Source organism: Diprion similis, chromosome 8, assembly GCF_021155765.1.
Source record: "Diprion similis isolate iyDipSimi1 chromosome 8, iyDipSimi1.1, whole genome shotgun sequence".
NCBI classification, from domain to species: Eukaryota; Metazoa; Arthropoda; class Insecta; order Hymenoptera; family Diprionidae; genus Diprion; species Diprion similis.
Window position 1 is genome coordinate 3,008,739 of NC_060112.1, and position 16,139 is coordinate 3,024,877.

General features: G+C 35.0%; 1 protein-coding gene across 2 annotated transcripts in view; it reads right to left on the bottom strand.

Annotated features, from left to right (window-relative positions):
* LOC124409934 (potassium voltage-gated channel subfamily H member 7-like) overlaps nucleotides 1–16,139 on the bottom strand; it is a 73,683-nt gene that overhangs the window by 15,459 nt on the left and 42,085 nt on the right. The window contains exons 9-11 of one of the 2 annotated variants that reach the window (XM_046887907.1): nucleotides 7,536–7,776; nucleotides 6,218–6,399; nucleotides 2,914–3,000 (exon numbers count right to left, since the gene is read on the bottom strand). In XM_046887907.1, coding sequence (XP_046743863.1) covers nucleotides 2,914–3,000; nucleotides 6,218–6,399; nucleotides 7,536–7,776 — 510 coding nt within the window. Of the gene's footprint in view, nucleotides 1–2,913; nucleotides 3,001–3,682; nucleotides 3,704–6,217; nucleotides 6,400–7,535; nucleotides 7,777–16,139 lie in introns of both variants that reach the window. The other variant, XM_046887906.1, reaches the window with a different exon arrangement.

Below are 16,139 nucleotides of genomic sequence, written 5' to 3' on the forward strand. Positions count from 1 at the left end.
ACAATTGCATACGAAGCTTGCAACGTAAGCGTATACGATACGACAACAGTAATAATAATAATAATAATAATAATAATAATAATAATAATAATGATAGTTATAGTAATAATGGAACAAAAATTATAGTATGTGATAATAATTGCAAAAAAAACAAAATGAAGTGAATATTAAAAAATAAGAGTGAGTATGTACCATATTCATATATATATATATGATATATTATATATATATATAAAGTATGTTACGCAATCAGGTGTTCAGAAAAGTGACGCGTATAATATATTGAGAATGGAAGAAAAAAAAAAAATCGGTTGTTATTTCTGTTATTATTATTATTGTTGTTGTTGTTGTTGTTGCGATTATTATTATTATTATCATCATTATCATTATTGTTGGTTTTGTTGTTGTTGTTATTGTTATTATCATCGTTAGATGTTACTACATAAATGCAAAGAAATCGCTAGAGAAAGAAAAAAATAAATGTATTAAAGAAAAAAAAAAGAAAAAAAAATCATAAGATATCGGTGATAAAAAACCGATCGAATCAATTAATAATTATTATTAATATTGTAAAAAAAAAAAAATTTAGACAAATTTAAAAAGCTTACGTACAATTTGAACCTCGCGCTGTACTCTTTCCGGACTTGTGTTTTTTTATTGTACATATCAGGGTATTCGTGTGAAGTTTGTACGTATGTTATTTATACTGTTCATACTGATCGTATATTATGTTTCTCTTCTCTTTTTCGGTCTTCGTATAACGTGCGTTCTCGTTTGTTTGTACGTTTTTCTGTTCTAAGTTTTGTTGTGTGTGTGTGTGTGTGTGTGTACATGGGTTTGTGAGTAACGTGTAGTAAGAGTATATGGATTTGAAATATTTTTGGAAAATTTACTTAGCGTCGTTGAAAGTCTTGAACGAACAAAAAAAAAAAAAAAAAAAAAAAAACACACAAACAAAAAAAAACTGCAATCTATAATTAGAATTTACTTATTTTTTTTTTTTTTCATATTTTTTCTCTCCATGGTCAATTCATGCGCAACATCGTCGAACTTCTTTTAAGATTCTACTCGATATAACGAGCAGAATTTCATTAATTCCCTCATTTTTTCAACGCCTCGTATATATAGAGATGTATAAAGATCTTTTTCTCTGGAGGGTTTGAACGCGATCAGTTCGTAATGATTATTGAAAATAACGAATATTTTTTAATTGTTTTTCACAATTTTTTTTTTTTACATTACATTCAGTATATAAATATTTGCACAATTTTTAGTGTCGATCGATTAATCGAAGGACAGTTAATTGATTAACTGTAAGTAATCATACGACCACGAGAGTTGAATCGGAAGACAAAGTAACCTTTTAAAATCATTGTGAAATTTTTTTTTTTTATCGTCATATTATGCGGGCATTGCGTATTTAAATAAGGGCAGGTATGTCAATCGTAAACGACGTATTACGTGTCATATCTTACAGGTATTATTGTTGTGTGCTGATTAAACAATTATAAGTGAAAATGATTTTGCGCTTTTTTTTTTTTTTTCTTGAAATAAGGCGTTCTGTTGTGCAATGTTTTTTTTTTCTTTTTTTTTTTTTTTTTTAAACGACTTGATCTCATCTGTTGTATGAATTTTTTTCAACACCGGAATCATATACAAACCATGCTGCAGATCGCCACCACACACGCGATAATTATAATAATCAATTAGGTTAATAATTGTAATATATCTTTAACCGTTAATAATTGAAAAGAAAAAAAAGGTAAGAAAAAAGAGAAGAAAAAAAAAAAAAAAATTATCAAGTTTCTTCTCGCCCTGGTCAATATTTCGTTTTTACATTTTACATTTGATCTCTGAGTAAATGAAAGTAAGGAAAAAGAAAAAAGAAAAGACAAACACACCACGAAAAAAAGAAAACGAAAAACCAAAACAATCTATTCTATTTATCTATATACAGAGTGATTATCTAACGACCGAACGGTCTGTCGTCTGCTAGATTGGAATGCGCACGCGCTAAAATTGGAGAGCAGTTGTTTTTCTCAGAGTGGCCAACCGTCATAAATTCAGGTGAAAAGTTGCCGCGATATATGAAACGTGACAAATTTTTACAGCTGTCCGTATCGAGCACAACTACCAGCGAGAAGTGTGAAAATTTTTAAAGTTACCTTCGTGACGGTTGGTCACCCTGGCAAACAACTGCTCCTGGATTTTAGCGCATGCGCATTACATTGTGCCAGACAACGGACCACTCGGCCGTTAGATAATCACTCTGTATATGCCTATGTAAGTATGGATACGTTTATACGTGTATAAAATACCAATTTCATGTAGATGGTTGTTTTTTTTTTCAAAATTTGCCGATTTTTCAAAAATTGGACTTTGCGATGGTATAGAAAATCGATGAAAATATCGACGAGAAAAAAAAATAAAAAAAAAAAAAAAAAAAAAAAAAAAATGAAAGAGCGTTTTCAGTAAAAATCCAATCCAATCCGTCGTTTGTGTTAAAGAAATCCTATATTGTATAATAATGCATATTTTAATCGTGTGGTCATGCAAATAACATGGCAAATACGTGATTGCAAAAAATCGAGGAAAGAAAGAAAATCATAGAAAGAAAGGTTCAGCTTTCAGTTCATCGCGCAGGATAAAAGAAAACGAGAAAAACTCGAAAAAATTTGCCAAAAATTGGCAATTCGATTCTGATATTAAGCATGTTACAATAAATACGTATTTTTACGTATATTTTATACGTGTATACAATATGTATATGTAGAGTATGTATATGTATATATATATATATATATATATACATATATATATATATATATTAATTTGTTAACAATTTCTATATATCGTTGTGTAATATCTCGTGTTTTAAAGTTATAGGTATGTACAGATATTGTCAATACCTACGTTTGAACCCCTCGGTCTTTGACGTTGGTAATTCGCAGTCGAGTGAGACATACCTGCCCCCCCGTAAAGCGCGTCCTCGTTAGAATTCTTAAAAGAAGTTTATAACAGGCGAAATTATAAGGAGGAGAAAACGGCAATAATAACAATAATAATGACGATTATAATAACAACAACAATATTTAACATATAGGAATAAACGAAACAATATATCATGTATATACTATATCTGTATATATATATATAATGCAATATAACGATGTTAATGAAAAATTTTCAAACAAAATGGAATAATAATTGCAAGATAAGAGAAAAATACAACTTCGTATATATTATATCTGTTCGATCGTGTCGAGTATGTATACGTTGACGTACGTAAACTGGCATATGTATATATGTATATATATATATATATATATACATATTCGTATATTATATGAATATACATTGATATAATATAATATAATAACAGTAATAATATAGAATTGGATAATAGAATATAATAAAACGTGGGTGTACAGTGTAATTGTGTGAGTGTGTGTGATTGATAAAAATTGCCTTTTGTCAAAAAACTGTGCAAAATAGTATATTGATATGTAAGCAAATACATATATATACACATATACATACATATATACGTATATAGAAGTATGCGTGTATATGTATACATACATATGTATATATATATATATATAAATATATATATAGAATAGGAAAAAGTTGTTCGCTAAACATTGTCTTGGAATCTGCGTTGTGATTTCTGCTGACTAACCTCATCCTTGTCCAAGCCGAGCTACGGAAAACCACTAATGTTAAATTTTCGTCACTTTTTGTTTTCACTTTTGTTAAATTTGTATTTGCAATTTTTTCTTTCTTTCTTTTTTTTTTTTTTTTTTTTCATATTTTTGTTTCTTTGCAATTATTTAATTTTATTTCGTATATTCGGTAAGTAATTTTCGATTTGCTTTTTCTTTTTTCCTTCTCGTTTGTTTGGGATATCAAATTTTCATCATCAATTTGCTCCGGTCTCTTGTTCGTTTCTTTTCTCATTCTCTCTTTCTTTCACTTCTCCTTCTTTTTTTTTCTGCGCTCGCGGATTTCTATTCTTTTTTACCTTTTTTTTTTTATACTTGACATGTTACATTTGACACGGTATTTTGAACATCTTATGTAAAGACAAAAAAAAAAAAAAAAAAGCGTGATTGTTTTTCAGTACAATATATCGTTTATAAATACGTTTTGCAAATTTTCAATGGTTTTCGAGAAAGAAGGGAAAAAAACAACGAAATTTTTTGCTATTAATCGCCGATTCTTAATGAACGGAATTGTCTTTTACAAACAAAAATAAAAACAGATCGTTATAAATTTTACAAATTGTTGAATTCATTTATTATCGACGTTATATAAGTATTCGAAGGAGAGATGAAATCGTTTTCATGTTACAATAATATTTTGAACGAAATAGAGAAAGAGAGAAAGATGAAGAAAAAATGCAAAAATAAAAAATAGAATGACGTGTACGAATGAAATAATACGATAATATTATAAATGAATTAATGAATTTCAGTACGAATATTTATAAAGTTCTAGGATATTACTGCGACATTATTAAATTTGTATTAATACCATGTTATATAATGTTTTACAGATATACGTACAAAATTAAAATGAAGTACAAAATTTCTTTTCCTTTCTCTCTCTTTCTCGTGCGTTATTATAAAATTTCTTTTTTCCTTCCTCCGAATTCTTCACTTTTATTTAACTTCATTCTCTTCTGTTTTGACGATTTTTTTTTTTTTCTTTTTGTTCCTTTTTTTCTCTCTCATCGCTTCGGTAAACAACTATTATTATATCTTCCAGTATTTATCTACAGGTACGACAATATTAGTAGCAGTAGTAGTAATAATAATAATAATGATAATAATGATAATAATAATGATAATGATAATAATAATAACAACAATATAACAGCAACAATAGTGACAATAACAATTAATAATAATATAAATAATCTATCACGGGAAACACAAATCAGACAAAATATAAAGACAATTTTCGGAGCAGAGAGCATTGACGATACGACAAAAAAAAAAATGAATTTGTTTTTTTCAAACAATTGTTCAATGATGCGGAATATTTCATATTTGAATCGGAACTGCGACATTCATATTTAAATGAATGAAAATTTGAAGAAAATAAAAAATAACACTGCTATCGATGATTAAACTAATGATGAGGTTTATTGTTGAATACGAGGAAGAATAAAGACGACTGACGAAAGGAAGGAAAGAAAAGAAATTATTCCCTCATTTACATATATATATATACATATATAGACATATACATATATATATATATATATATATGCCTATAGACAGTATATAATGTTGTACACTCGTCCGGTAATTAATTTAGTATTCACTTTTCTCATTGAAACTATTAATCTCTAAGAAGTAGACGAAGACCAAGAAGGAGAAGAACAAGAAGAAGAATACGAACAAGGAGATTAATTATAAGATATAATAACGAATACGAGAATAAACGAAAGGAAAGAAAAAAAAAAGAAAACAACAACTAAGCGCCAATTCTGGTAAATATATATATTATTGTGATATTATAGACACATTTCCGATTTGACGTCTCGTTTATGTGGTAGTAAGAACAAAATATAATTAGAAAGGTACTAAAAAAAAAATTAAAAAAAAAAAAAAAAACAAAAAAAAAACAGAGTAGTAATGATAATACGATAATTCGAATAATAATGTGAAAATAGTATAACAAACTTAGGGTCTAACATCGATTATATAACGACGCATACGTACGTAACGTCGGATGAAAATTCGACAATTTCTTTCAGTGAAAAATTAAAAAAATTTTCGCCAACTTTTTATCACAGGAAGTTTCAGTATATTTTAGTCGTCTAGAAGAAGGTAAATAGAGAGAAAAGAAATGCGAGTTTTCATCCGACGAGGCACGCGCGATAGGGAGGGATAAAAGATATACCGAAGAAGAAGACGGAGAAGAAGAAGAAGAAGAAGAAGATTGTAAAATATATGTAAAACAGATTCAAAAAAAAAAAAATTAAACGAAAGGGAAAAATGATGTGCGGGTTAAACGCGTCGAGTACGCCCGTAAAATTTTTTAAATTATTCACAGTATCGTTTTTTTCCTCGTTTTTTCTTTTGCAAAGTTTTTCATGTACTTTCCGTTTCTCATGTAATTCATTAATACATATATTGATTGGATTTTTCGTAATTATACTTATGCTTATACTGATAAAATGTATTATCTTTGCTTTGAATCTTACCTCGTCCGTATTTGTGCCGAAGAATAGGAGGTCGAACGGTATCGCGGCGACCAGGTCGATTATGAACCAACCCTTTAGGTAGTGCACGGCGATTTTGCCAGGGTGCGAGACAACCTCGTCGTTCCTATTAACGAACGTTGTCCGAAAGTTTATCAGTATGTCGACGATGAAGGTGACGTCGACTGCGGGTGAAAAAGAGAAATCCAGGAAAAAAAATGAGAAAAAAAAAACAGAAAAACGATCGGAATATCATTCGACGTCGCAGATTATAAATCACCCTTAACTCTATTATCTCTTATGTATATATAATATATATATGTATAACATAGATTTATACTCGACTGTAAACTATATCTTTTCAATTTTCAACACCAAATTTCCTACAATTATACAGGATGTCTCAGCTCCAAGTGACCAAACTGATAGGGGTTATAGAGTAGCTCGAACTGAGTAAATTAACTCAAAGAACATTTGGTCTCCGAAGTCGCATTCGCGAGATACGATCGGTTAAAAAGTCTCGCTAAGCGCCGGCATATAGGCAACCGAGCACACTCAGCGCCGGCATGTAGGCAACCGAGTACACAGCAGGCAACGGTTAGCGGTCTTGTTGATGCGCGATTGTCTACTGATGCGAAATATAACGCTTTCAAATTCGCAAATTTCCAACGAAAACTTTCTTGACATTGAATTTCAAACTCAACAAATCAGGACCTGCGAAAGAAATAGCCTTGTCATTTATGCACGTTGAGCTGTGTACTCGGTTGCCTACATGCCGGCGCTTAGTGTGCTCGATTGCCTACATGCCGGCGCTTAGCGGGATCCTTTTAACCGGTCATATCTCGCGAACGCGACTTCGGAAACCATATGTTCTTTGGGTTAATTTACTCAGTTCGACGTCCTCTTTAACCCCTATTAGTTTGGTCACTTGGAGCCGAGACACGCGTATACCTACTTTGCTCGGTGGTTGACGAAAAGTAGATTTCTTGCACTTAAAATCGTGCATCATGATCTTGCTTAACTTATAAGTCGCCCATGTTTCTCTTATGCACGTGAGGAATACACGGTTCAAGTTTCGTGCGAATAAAAGAGGTGCCTTTTGTGTACGAGCTTAGAAGATAATTGTTGTATCATCGGGGTCTGTAGAGTTACTTTGATTATAATTGTCACGCCAAAGTTAAGTCTTATCTAATTTTTCTAATCAGTCTCTAGAAAGTTGAGTCAATGTTATTGGTGGCCATCGTTTTCTACTTTTCGTCGACCAGTCGAGCCTCCCCCCTCAGACTTCATAATTTCATTTTACGTAAAACCGAGTTCTCACCGATCAGGTCGATCACGACGATGGGGTTGCTCGTGTAGTTTTTGCTCTTCTTTGTGTAGTCGGGCTCGGAAAGCAAGAAGGCAGCAACGTACGGCGTGAATATAGCCGTGTACATCACGAGGAGAAGTATCAACCAGTCCCACACCGCCTTGAACGGTGAGTAATGGAGTATCGTCCATTTGTGGATGCGGGGCGACTGTAATTTGTACTCCGGAAGTACGTCGGCACCGAGGGAGAGCACCTAAAACAAAAATGAAGAATGATCGACACTTCGTCCCTTTTCAGTCGCGTCGGCCCGCCTGCCGATCTCAGTAAGCCAAAAACCGCGCCTTTCCAACCACGTGTGGAAAAGTTCCTTACCATTGCACCTCAACGACTGTTGTAATTTGCTGTTTCAGAACCCGTTCGAATTCCTAGTGAAATAGTGGAAACAGCGTCTAAAATCTAACTTCCGCAAGGGTAAAGGACTGCGGTTGTACTCTATGCAATATTAGACATTACCTGATGCACCCTACATCGGAGCTCAGGTATAATTCTGAGGGTGCAAATTAATTCTCTTGGAGATAAAAAAACATTTCCAAGTAAATTATATATTCGGAAGAAAACGAACGGTTCGTTTGGCGAATCGATTCTCCGTCCGTGGAAGAAAACGGACACATACCGGTGTGAGTGTGCAAAGTATGCTATATCCAACGGTATCCATACAGTCAGAGGTATAACGATCAGAATGCGAAATCGATCTTCGTCTATAAGTTTACATCGGTGTTACACCGCGCGTATGGACAGGTGGAGATATTTATAGAGACGAAGATACAATGGTGCGGATAATTTACGAGTCATTTTCAAACTGAGGAGGGTAATAAAAACGCGTTCAGCAGACGCTTTTCTCTTTTCCTGCCGAAAGCTTCTGCGCCGTATAACGTAAGTGAACTTCTTATATTCTCAGAGCTCGCAGACGAAAAACATGTGTCGAGATAGAATTCTCAGCGTGTGGCAAAGCTCTGGTTCTCGATGTGCGAGGCTAGACGAATCGAGATTGCAGAGGCGAACCAAAGCGGGTTAAAGAACACGCGAAAGAGAATCCCGACCCTTCAACGGGGCGGCTAAACTCGTACTGAAAGCCGAAGGGTGCAGCCTTGTAATCATATTCCAAACCGACAGTCAGGATCCGCCCTTCCCCATTTCGTTTTGCAAGTATAATGGAGTAGAAGGAGTAACAGGAACCATCATCCGATCGCGTATGATCGTGTTTCAAAAACATACGATAATTTCCATGACCGATGCGAAACGCGGAGTCATTCGACCATGGCCTCTTTATACCATGGAGAACGCGCTTGGGTTTATCGATACGCGTTGCCCATCATGGTAATTAGAGTCATTACCGTGGACAGCGCGGAGTTGAAGGGCTGTTTCTTTCTGCCACGACGCCGTAGGCAGTACCGAGCGATCTTCTTCCACATTATCGGTACCGGAAGTGGTCACTCGATGATCGGTTCATCTTCGATGGTGGTACCGAAGGTCGCACGAAGGGCAGGACTAAACACTGTGCACGAAACGCTGGAATGACGCTGCACTCTCTCTCTTTCCGGTCAACTCTCCATTCTACAATGCTGCGCACGTGCACTGTACCAGGATTTACGGTATGCACTCTATTTACGGATCCAGCGTTGGTCCAAGAGGAGAGGAGAGGAGAGGAGAGACACGTGGGCGTGTGCACGGTGCACCAAACGCGCAGAGACTAAACAGCGCTGGTGCAGCGCCGCGAGGCCTTCCGAATAATCGGAAAGAGCTGGCCGACGCTGTCGGCGAACGACTGGGCCAAGATGAGGCATAAAAATCGGAAATAGTCACTGCCGGCAACGGCCGACCGTCCAAAACTGATCCGAATTGATGTACCACTCCGCACCGCCACGTGCTGCACGCTGAGTTAAGGATGGATCGGCTGGACCGTCTGCGTGGAAAGTTTGGAGGAGGGAACAAAGACTTTCGTGAAAAACATCGCTACTCGATAAAAGCTACGATAGCTGACAACAACTTGAGAAGACGTCTGATTATTATCACAACCTTCGAAACCGTCGAAACTCTGGTATTTTTCAACCGATTTTTCACGTTTTTTATCTCGTTATGGACATCGTAAAGATGTCCGGAGATCGGTTGAAAAAAAATTGGCAAACAGTGTGTATTCAGAAAAGTGTGTTTAATGTTCATCAGATAATTTGTGGGCATCTGGTTGCCGAGGAAAATAGGCCCGGAAGAGTTAGAATCGGATGAAAAACAGCGGAGTTTAATCATTTCAAAGGTTGTAATTGAAGGTGAAACCTTTTCTTGAAATGTTAATAAAATTAGCTGATTTTCTTTGAATTTCCGCAGTTTTATTTCTATTGCATAGTAACAGCGTTGTTTCAATTCGCGTTCGCCATAGTCATCGGCGCAAACAACATTACGCTGGACATTTTGCGAGTGGCTTTTTCGCATCTTCTAACTTTTGACAGAGACGGTCGGGCGGATTCATCCGTAACTACTGTAACGAATACACAGGCGAGAGCCGCGATCCGACGTACCTATATACTGTGTATTTACTCAAGGAAGAATCAATACACTATCCTGTGTTGAATGCTTTCGATGATAATTCTCTGCTTCGACTATAAACCGAAACTGACTCGCTCAAGACTCTTGGATTAACTGCAGAGAACATCGGATTAACGGTTGTAAGCGTTTAAACGACGCCTTCGATCATCGCGACAACTTTTCCATCATCCTCAAATATCCCAAATTTCATTCTCGAATCAAGGTAACGATCCGGGTAGTCATTTCCGAGCTTGAACGCGAATTTTTGGGTAACGGCTTGATTGATCGAAACTATACTTTTGCATAACATAAGCTTCTATAGAATCAGATATCAATTACGCGCTTTTTTACTATCTGCAGAATTAAATTCCGACCTTATAGATTGAGATTTTTATAGTTATTGTTACTACACAGTTCTTTAAATATTTTCGTTCTTCACCATTGGTGGAAAATATCGTAATTATGGGTGCAGAATAAAAACGATTTTCATCATAACTGTGGTTGGGAAATCTACTGTGTCTTGGACGTTCTTTTTTAATAGAGTCTTCGCATTCTTCTTCTGAATATTTCGAAAATTTGATTTAGAAGGTGGAAGGAACAGTGAAGTGATTGTAGTCTGAAATCGTTACTCAACTGTAGTCAGAACTTCCAAAAATATCTAGTGTATTGAGAAACTGAATTATGTACTATTGAGATTGGCGAAAAAATAAGTATCTTTTCTACCGACATTTAAATTTAAAAAAAAACACAAAATTCCTCCAAGCTCCGGTAATTTCGGGAGGCGCTCATCCGTTTAGCGAATTGTATTGATAATGATAGGTATGTAAATGCCTGAACTGACGCTCCGCCGCATTTTCTGTGTTCAACTCGTTTCGTTGTTAATTTTCCTTTTTCGACTTGAACGAGTTTCTCATTTCAACATTCCAAGAATATGTAAAATATTGTGAAACGTAACATGATTTCAAGGAAAACTTGTGGGATCAGTGAAGCGAAAAGGATCAGTATTCGGCAGCTGCTTCATTGAAATTCGATGTTATAACTAATTATCATCTTCGCCTTGCCTTTCAACTTACTGAAACGACTTAATTAACATGTTAACGATCAACAACCTGTCTTGGTCCTCTTGTTACCGTTCAACCCTTTCACCTTTCATCCCTTCTTGCCTTTCACCCGAGTTATACAATCTTTCCCGATGTATTCGCGAATCCTATGGTTCGGTATCAGGATGTCCAGTTATTTGTGAAAACGTAATTCTCTGAGAATTCCAAGTTTTCCAAACAAAAATCATTATTTATCCAGTTTGTTCTCATGGAAACAATAAATGAAAAATACAACCTGAGTATACAATTAAGCACATGTATTACCGATCTGAGAGCCTGATTTTAAATCTGAACAATTGTCGATACCGTTTCCTCGAGTCACCAAATCGTGGTTGTTCAAATGTACTGTCAGCGTTTTATTTGTTGAAGGTACGATCGATTTTCAAGGAAAATGTAAAGAAACAATAAAAAAAATTGTACAAACGAGAGGTCAAAAAAGTAGCAGATTTGTTCGATTTTACTCCACGATGTTGCAGGCTTACAGTTAGATTACAAAAATGTTTGTTTTAACTGTCAATTCAATATTGCTATTTGTTGATTGAAATGGATATGTTGCGCAGCAATTTTGAAAAATTAAATACTCAACGACAAAATCGTGCTACAAAAGGAATCTCCTAGTGGGATTGTATTTTTTTATTTATTATTCTTTTAGTCTTCATGAAAACTGAAAAATTAATTGATGCATAAGGGTGTAACTGCAAAAAATATTATTGTTATTCCTGTCATTCCGATAATTGATGACTTGGATAATCGACGTACAGAAAATCGACATCCTCGCTGTACAATTTTTAGTTTCAATTTTTTATGCGTTTGAGTAGTTTTTAAAGCGGTGGCAGAAACAAAAATGGCGGTTACCACCTTTTGTTTTGATTTCTTTTTCACTTATACTCATGAATGGTAAAAGGTTGTATCTACCTAACGTACGACCTTTTCTCTTTGCCTTTTGAAACGCTTGATTTTAAATAAATTATGCGTTTTGATGATTTTCAGAACTCATGGCGAGGAAGAAATATTGATACATGGTTTATATATGGGTTAAAAAAGTTGAAGTGTAGAGACTCGTGTAAAAACTGCGAAGAAATGATATTTCAGATTTCGAAAATCCATTTACGGGGGCACCTCTGACTAGAATTTTTTGAAAATTGATTTTTTTTTATTCGCGTTTCTGAAAGTTTCAAGTATGAAGAATATTGTGTGTAAATTGCATGACAAGATTCGAAGAGTTGTACAAATTGTGGCTGATTCACCGAACTTTAAACTCGATTATCTCGAAACTTCCTTTTCAGAGTCCGTGCCTAGGATATCTCGAAAACGACAGGACCAACTTTTACTAAATTTGGACACCATGTTTTTCTACACTTTGTTTCGTTCACTGCGTACGGTTTTTTTTCGATTCAATCATTTATTTTTTTAGGAACCAAAAAAGGTATTCAATTTAGGCCGAAAAACGAACGTTAGAGTTGAGACGTTTACCGTTTCGTCAAAAATAAATTTTTTTTTAAATAAAACAGCGCAATATGGTATACTTCAAAATCCCGTAGGAATTTTTTGTTTTAGATCAACCGACTGTTTAAAACAGGTTTTACACCAATCACTGTATTAACATCGCAACGAATGGATAAATTTCGATGAAAAAATTACCGAATAGACCTTGATGTATAAACTTTGAAATTAAAAAAAAACACAAAAAAAAAACGGATGGAATCGAATAAACAGTTTTTGAGATAAAAATTCCCGAAATTCGCCTACTTTTCTAGCCATCTAGTTGGATGTGCCCCCTTAATATTATATTATAAGACACTTTAAGGGAGCGGAGGTTGTTCCCATATTTATAAGGATGGTGATGATAAGAAGGTGAATAATTACCGACCAGTATTTCTAATTTCTAATACCGCCAAGGTGTTTCAGAGGTTTGTTTATGATAGACTGTGTCATTTTGTCAATGGCAATTACTCTTCACTCTAAAAATCAATTTAATTTACTATTTTTTCTAATCTTTTCTAAGTACCGAAATAAACTATTTCAAACTAATCTACAGACCCAAGAGAGTAACAATAAATTTATTCAGATTTTTCAAATCACAATTGCATTGAAAAAATACTATAGATCCACCTTACCGACGGAGTCAGTGATATTTCACCTTACCGACGTAAGGTTAAACAGAAATGAAGCAAGTAATATATTCTTCTCAAAAGCTCGTCTCATTTCCCACAAGATTCCATATGAAATGAAAATGCGAAACGGCGTTCACACGATTCTCTCCCTCGACCCCCGTTAAAAAAGAAAACCAAAATCCACCGCCAAAAATATCGTTGAGTCAAATATCGGCCGACTACCTCTTTCCTGATGGCCCCCTTGACCGGAACGGTTTGAATCGGCGGCCCGTTTTCAACGAGGAGGCTCTTGGTGCTGCCACCCCTGACCCTGACGCTGCTCCAGCGTTGCCTGGGGGCGAGTTCGGCGATCCTCTCGCCACGTTCGCCATCGCGAAGCGAGCCGCCGCCCTTGGCCCTGAGGGCGCCAAGGATTACGGGGGCGGTGGGGGCGGCCGGGGCGACTGGGACCTGCAGCTGGCCCAGAAGGTGCTCGGACATGGCCCTGGGCGACTTGAGGCAGGCCATATTGGAATCCTGGCGGCGGCACGGGGGCGGCGATTCTAACTGATCCAGCAGCCTCGTTGACGCCGAGGAATAATTACCGCCGCGGGCATTTGAACCGTAGCCTGGACCCCGGAGCAGAAGCTGTTTACGTCGTATCACCACCGGCGGCGGAAGCCGTCCGAAAATCGTCGACGTGACCCGCCCCCCTCCCCCGACCGCCGCCACTTCCTCCTCTTCCTCCTCCGTCGATAAAGAGGACGACGATGATATCGAGCGGGATCTCGACTGCAGTCGGGACCTGACTGTTTTCTTTAGGAAGTCAATTTTGGATGATTTTCTTTCTTTCTTTATTTATTTTTTTTATTTTGTGTATTACGTCGGTTTGGTTTTTTTTTTTTTTTTTTTATTATTAAAAATTCTCTTCCAGCAAACCTTATTTTTCACTCACGAATTTATTAAATAATCTCCCACCTATTCAGCGTCCTTCGCTTTCTCTGTCGATAAAGAGGGCGAGGATATCGAGCGCGATCTCGATTACGGTTGGGAATTCACGTTTTTTCCTTGCAAGTCTAACTTGAATGAGGTTGTTTGTTTTTATTTTCCTTTCTTTCGATTCGTATTTTGTGCGTTTTTTGCTTTCAATTTTCGTTTTCGAAATTCTTTTCCCGGCAAGCCTTATGTTTCACTTACGACTTTATTAATTCCCACCTACTTCGCCTCCGTCGGTAAAGAGGATGACGAGAATATTAAATGGAAACTCTCTTGGTTGAATTTTTTTTCTTTCTTCGTTTTATATTTGATGTAATTTTTATTTCTAATTTCTCGTTCAGTTAAACCTCTTTTTCACTCACGATGTTAATTTTATCATAAAGATATAATTTTCGTAAGGAATTTCGTATTCTACCGTTGTTTTAGTTTCGGTTTATCTTTTTCGTTATCATCCACACACTCGTCCGTATCATTTAACGCGTTCTAGTATACGGAAATAATTAGAACGAAGTTCTTATTCTTTCGAAGCGTTTTTTTTTTAATTTGTTTATTTATTTTTTAAGCTGTTGTAGTTTCCGTATCGTGCAATATCAATGTATTTGATATTGTTGTTGGTATTATTATTATTATTATTATTATTATTATTATTCATATTACAGTATTTTATATTAATTATAAACGTGTTTAAATTTATCACTTTACGTAAATAAAACTCATTCTAAAACTCGTTTTTCTGACATGTATAGAATTGTTAAGGTATTACACATTTCGTCGATTACACAACCGCGATAAAATTTTCCCGATGAATATTTCTCTCTCCTTTTCTCTCTCATCATACTTTTAAAACGCTGTCGTAGACATCACATGTATTATGCACAATAGCTTTTTCGCTAATTAACCCATTTCTACCTATACACGGCCATGTACATACGTATGTACTACATACCATTTATCATATATGCATAGGTATTGTGATAAATTATTTGTACGAGCGTGTGTGCGTTCCTTTGTAATAATAATTATAATTGTTCTTTCCTTTGTTTTTAGTGTCAAGCGTTTTATCACAGATCGCGGATGACGAAGAATTTTATCGTATTTACTTATCTATTTATTTATTCATTCATTTTTTCCACGTATATTTGTATATGGAATACTTGTCTTGGCAGAGTGAAAATAAATAAAAACTTCTCGGTGTTGTAGATAAATTACAGAGATGTTAAAAAATATTTTTGAATTGTGTCTGCACGCGGATATCAGAATATAACAAAATGAAAAGAACAATTTTTTTTTTTGTTCTTTTTATATTATATGCATATATGGTATATTATTACGTGAAATATATATAGGTATTAGGTATCATCAGGTACGCAAATGTACAATACAAAGAGTACCGTACATGTATAATAATTTAATGAGATTGTACGTCGTAATTACGTGTGCCTTCGCAACATTCATTTTTTAGTTTGTTTGTTTGTTTGTTCTCAGTTTCTTTTTTCTTCCTTTTGGCTATCGAAAAAAACGAAAGAAAAACGAGAGGTCAAGTATTCGAAAATTCATGACAATAATTTTACAATATTGTATAGAAAATAAGGGCAATTATTGGATGGAACACGCGGTATTATTTATATAGGTATATATTTAATACGTGGTCAGTCGGGTTCTTGGTTATTCATTTATTCATTTTATTCATTCGTGGATATATTAATTTTTCATTTTTTTTTTTTTTACATATATGTATGTATATGTACGTATAGAACAGATTTGTATCTTTTTGTATAATATTATATATTGGTTTAATAATACGCGAATATATTGACATTGATTGATTTAACTTTCTTCGAATTACA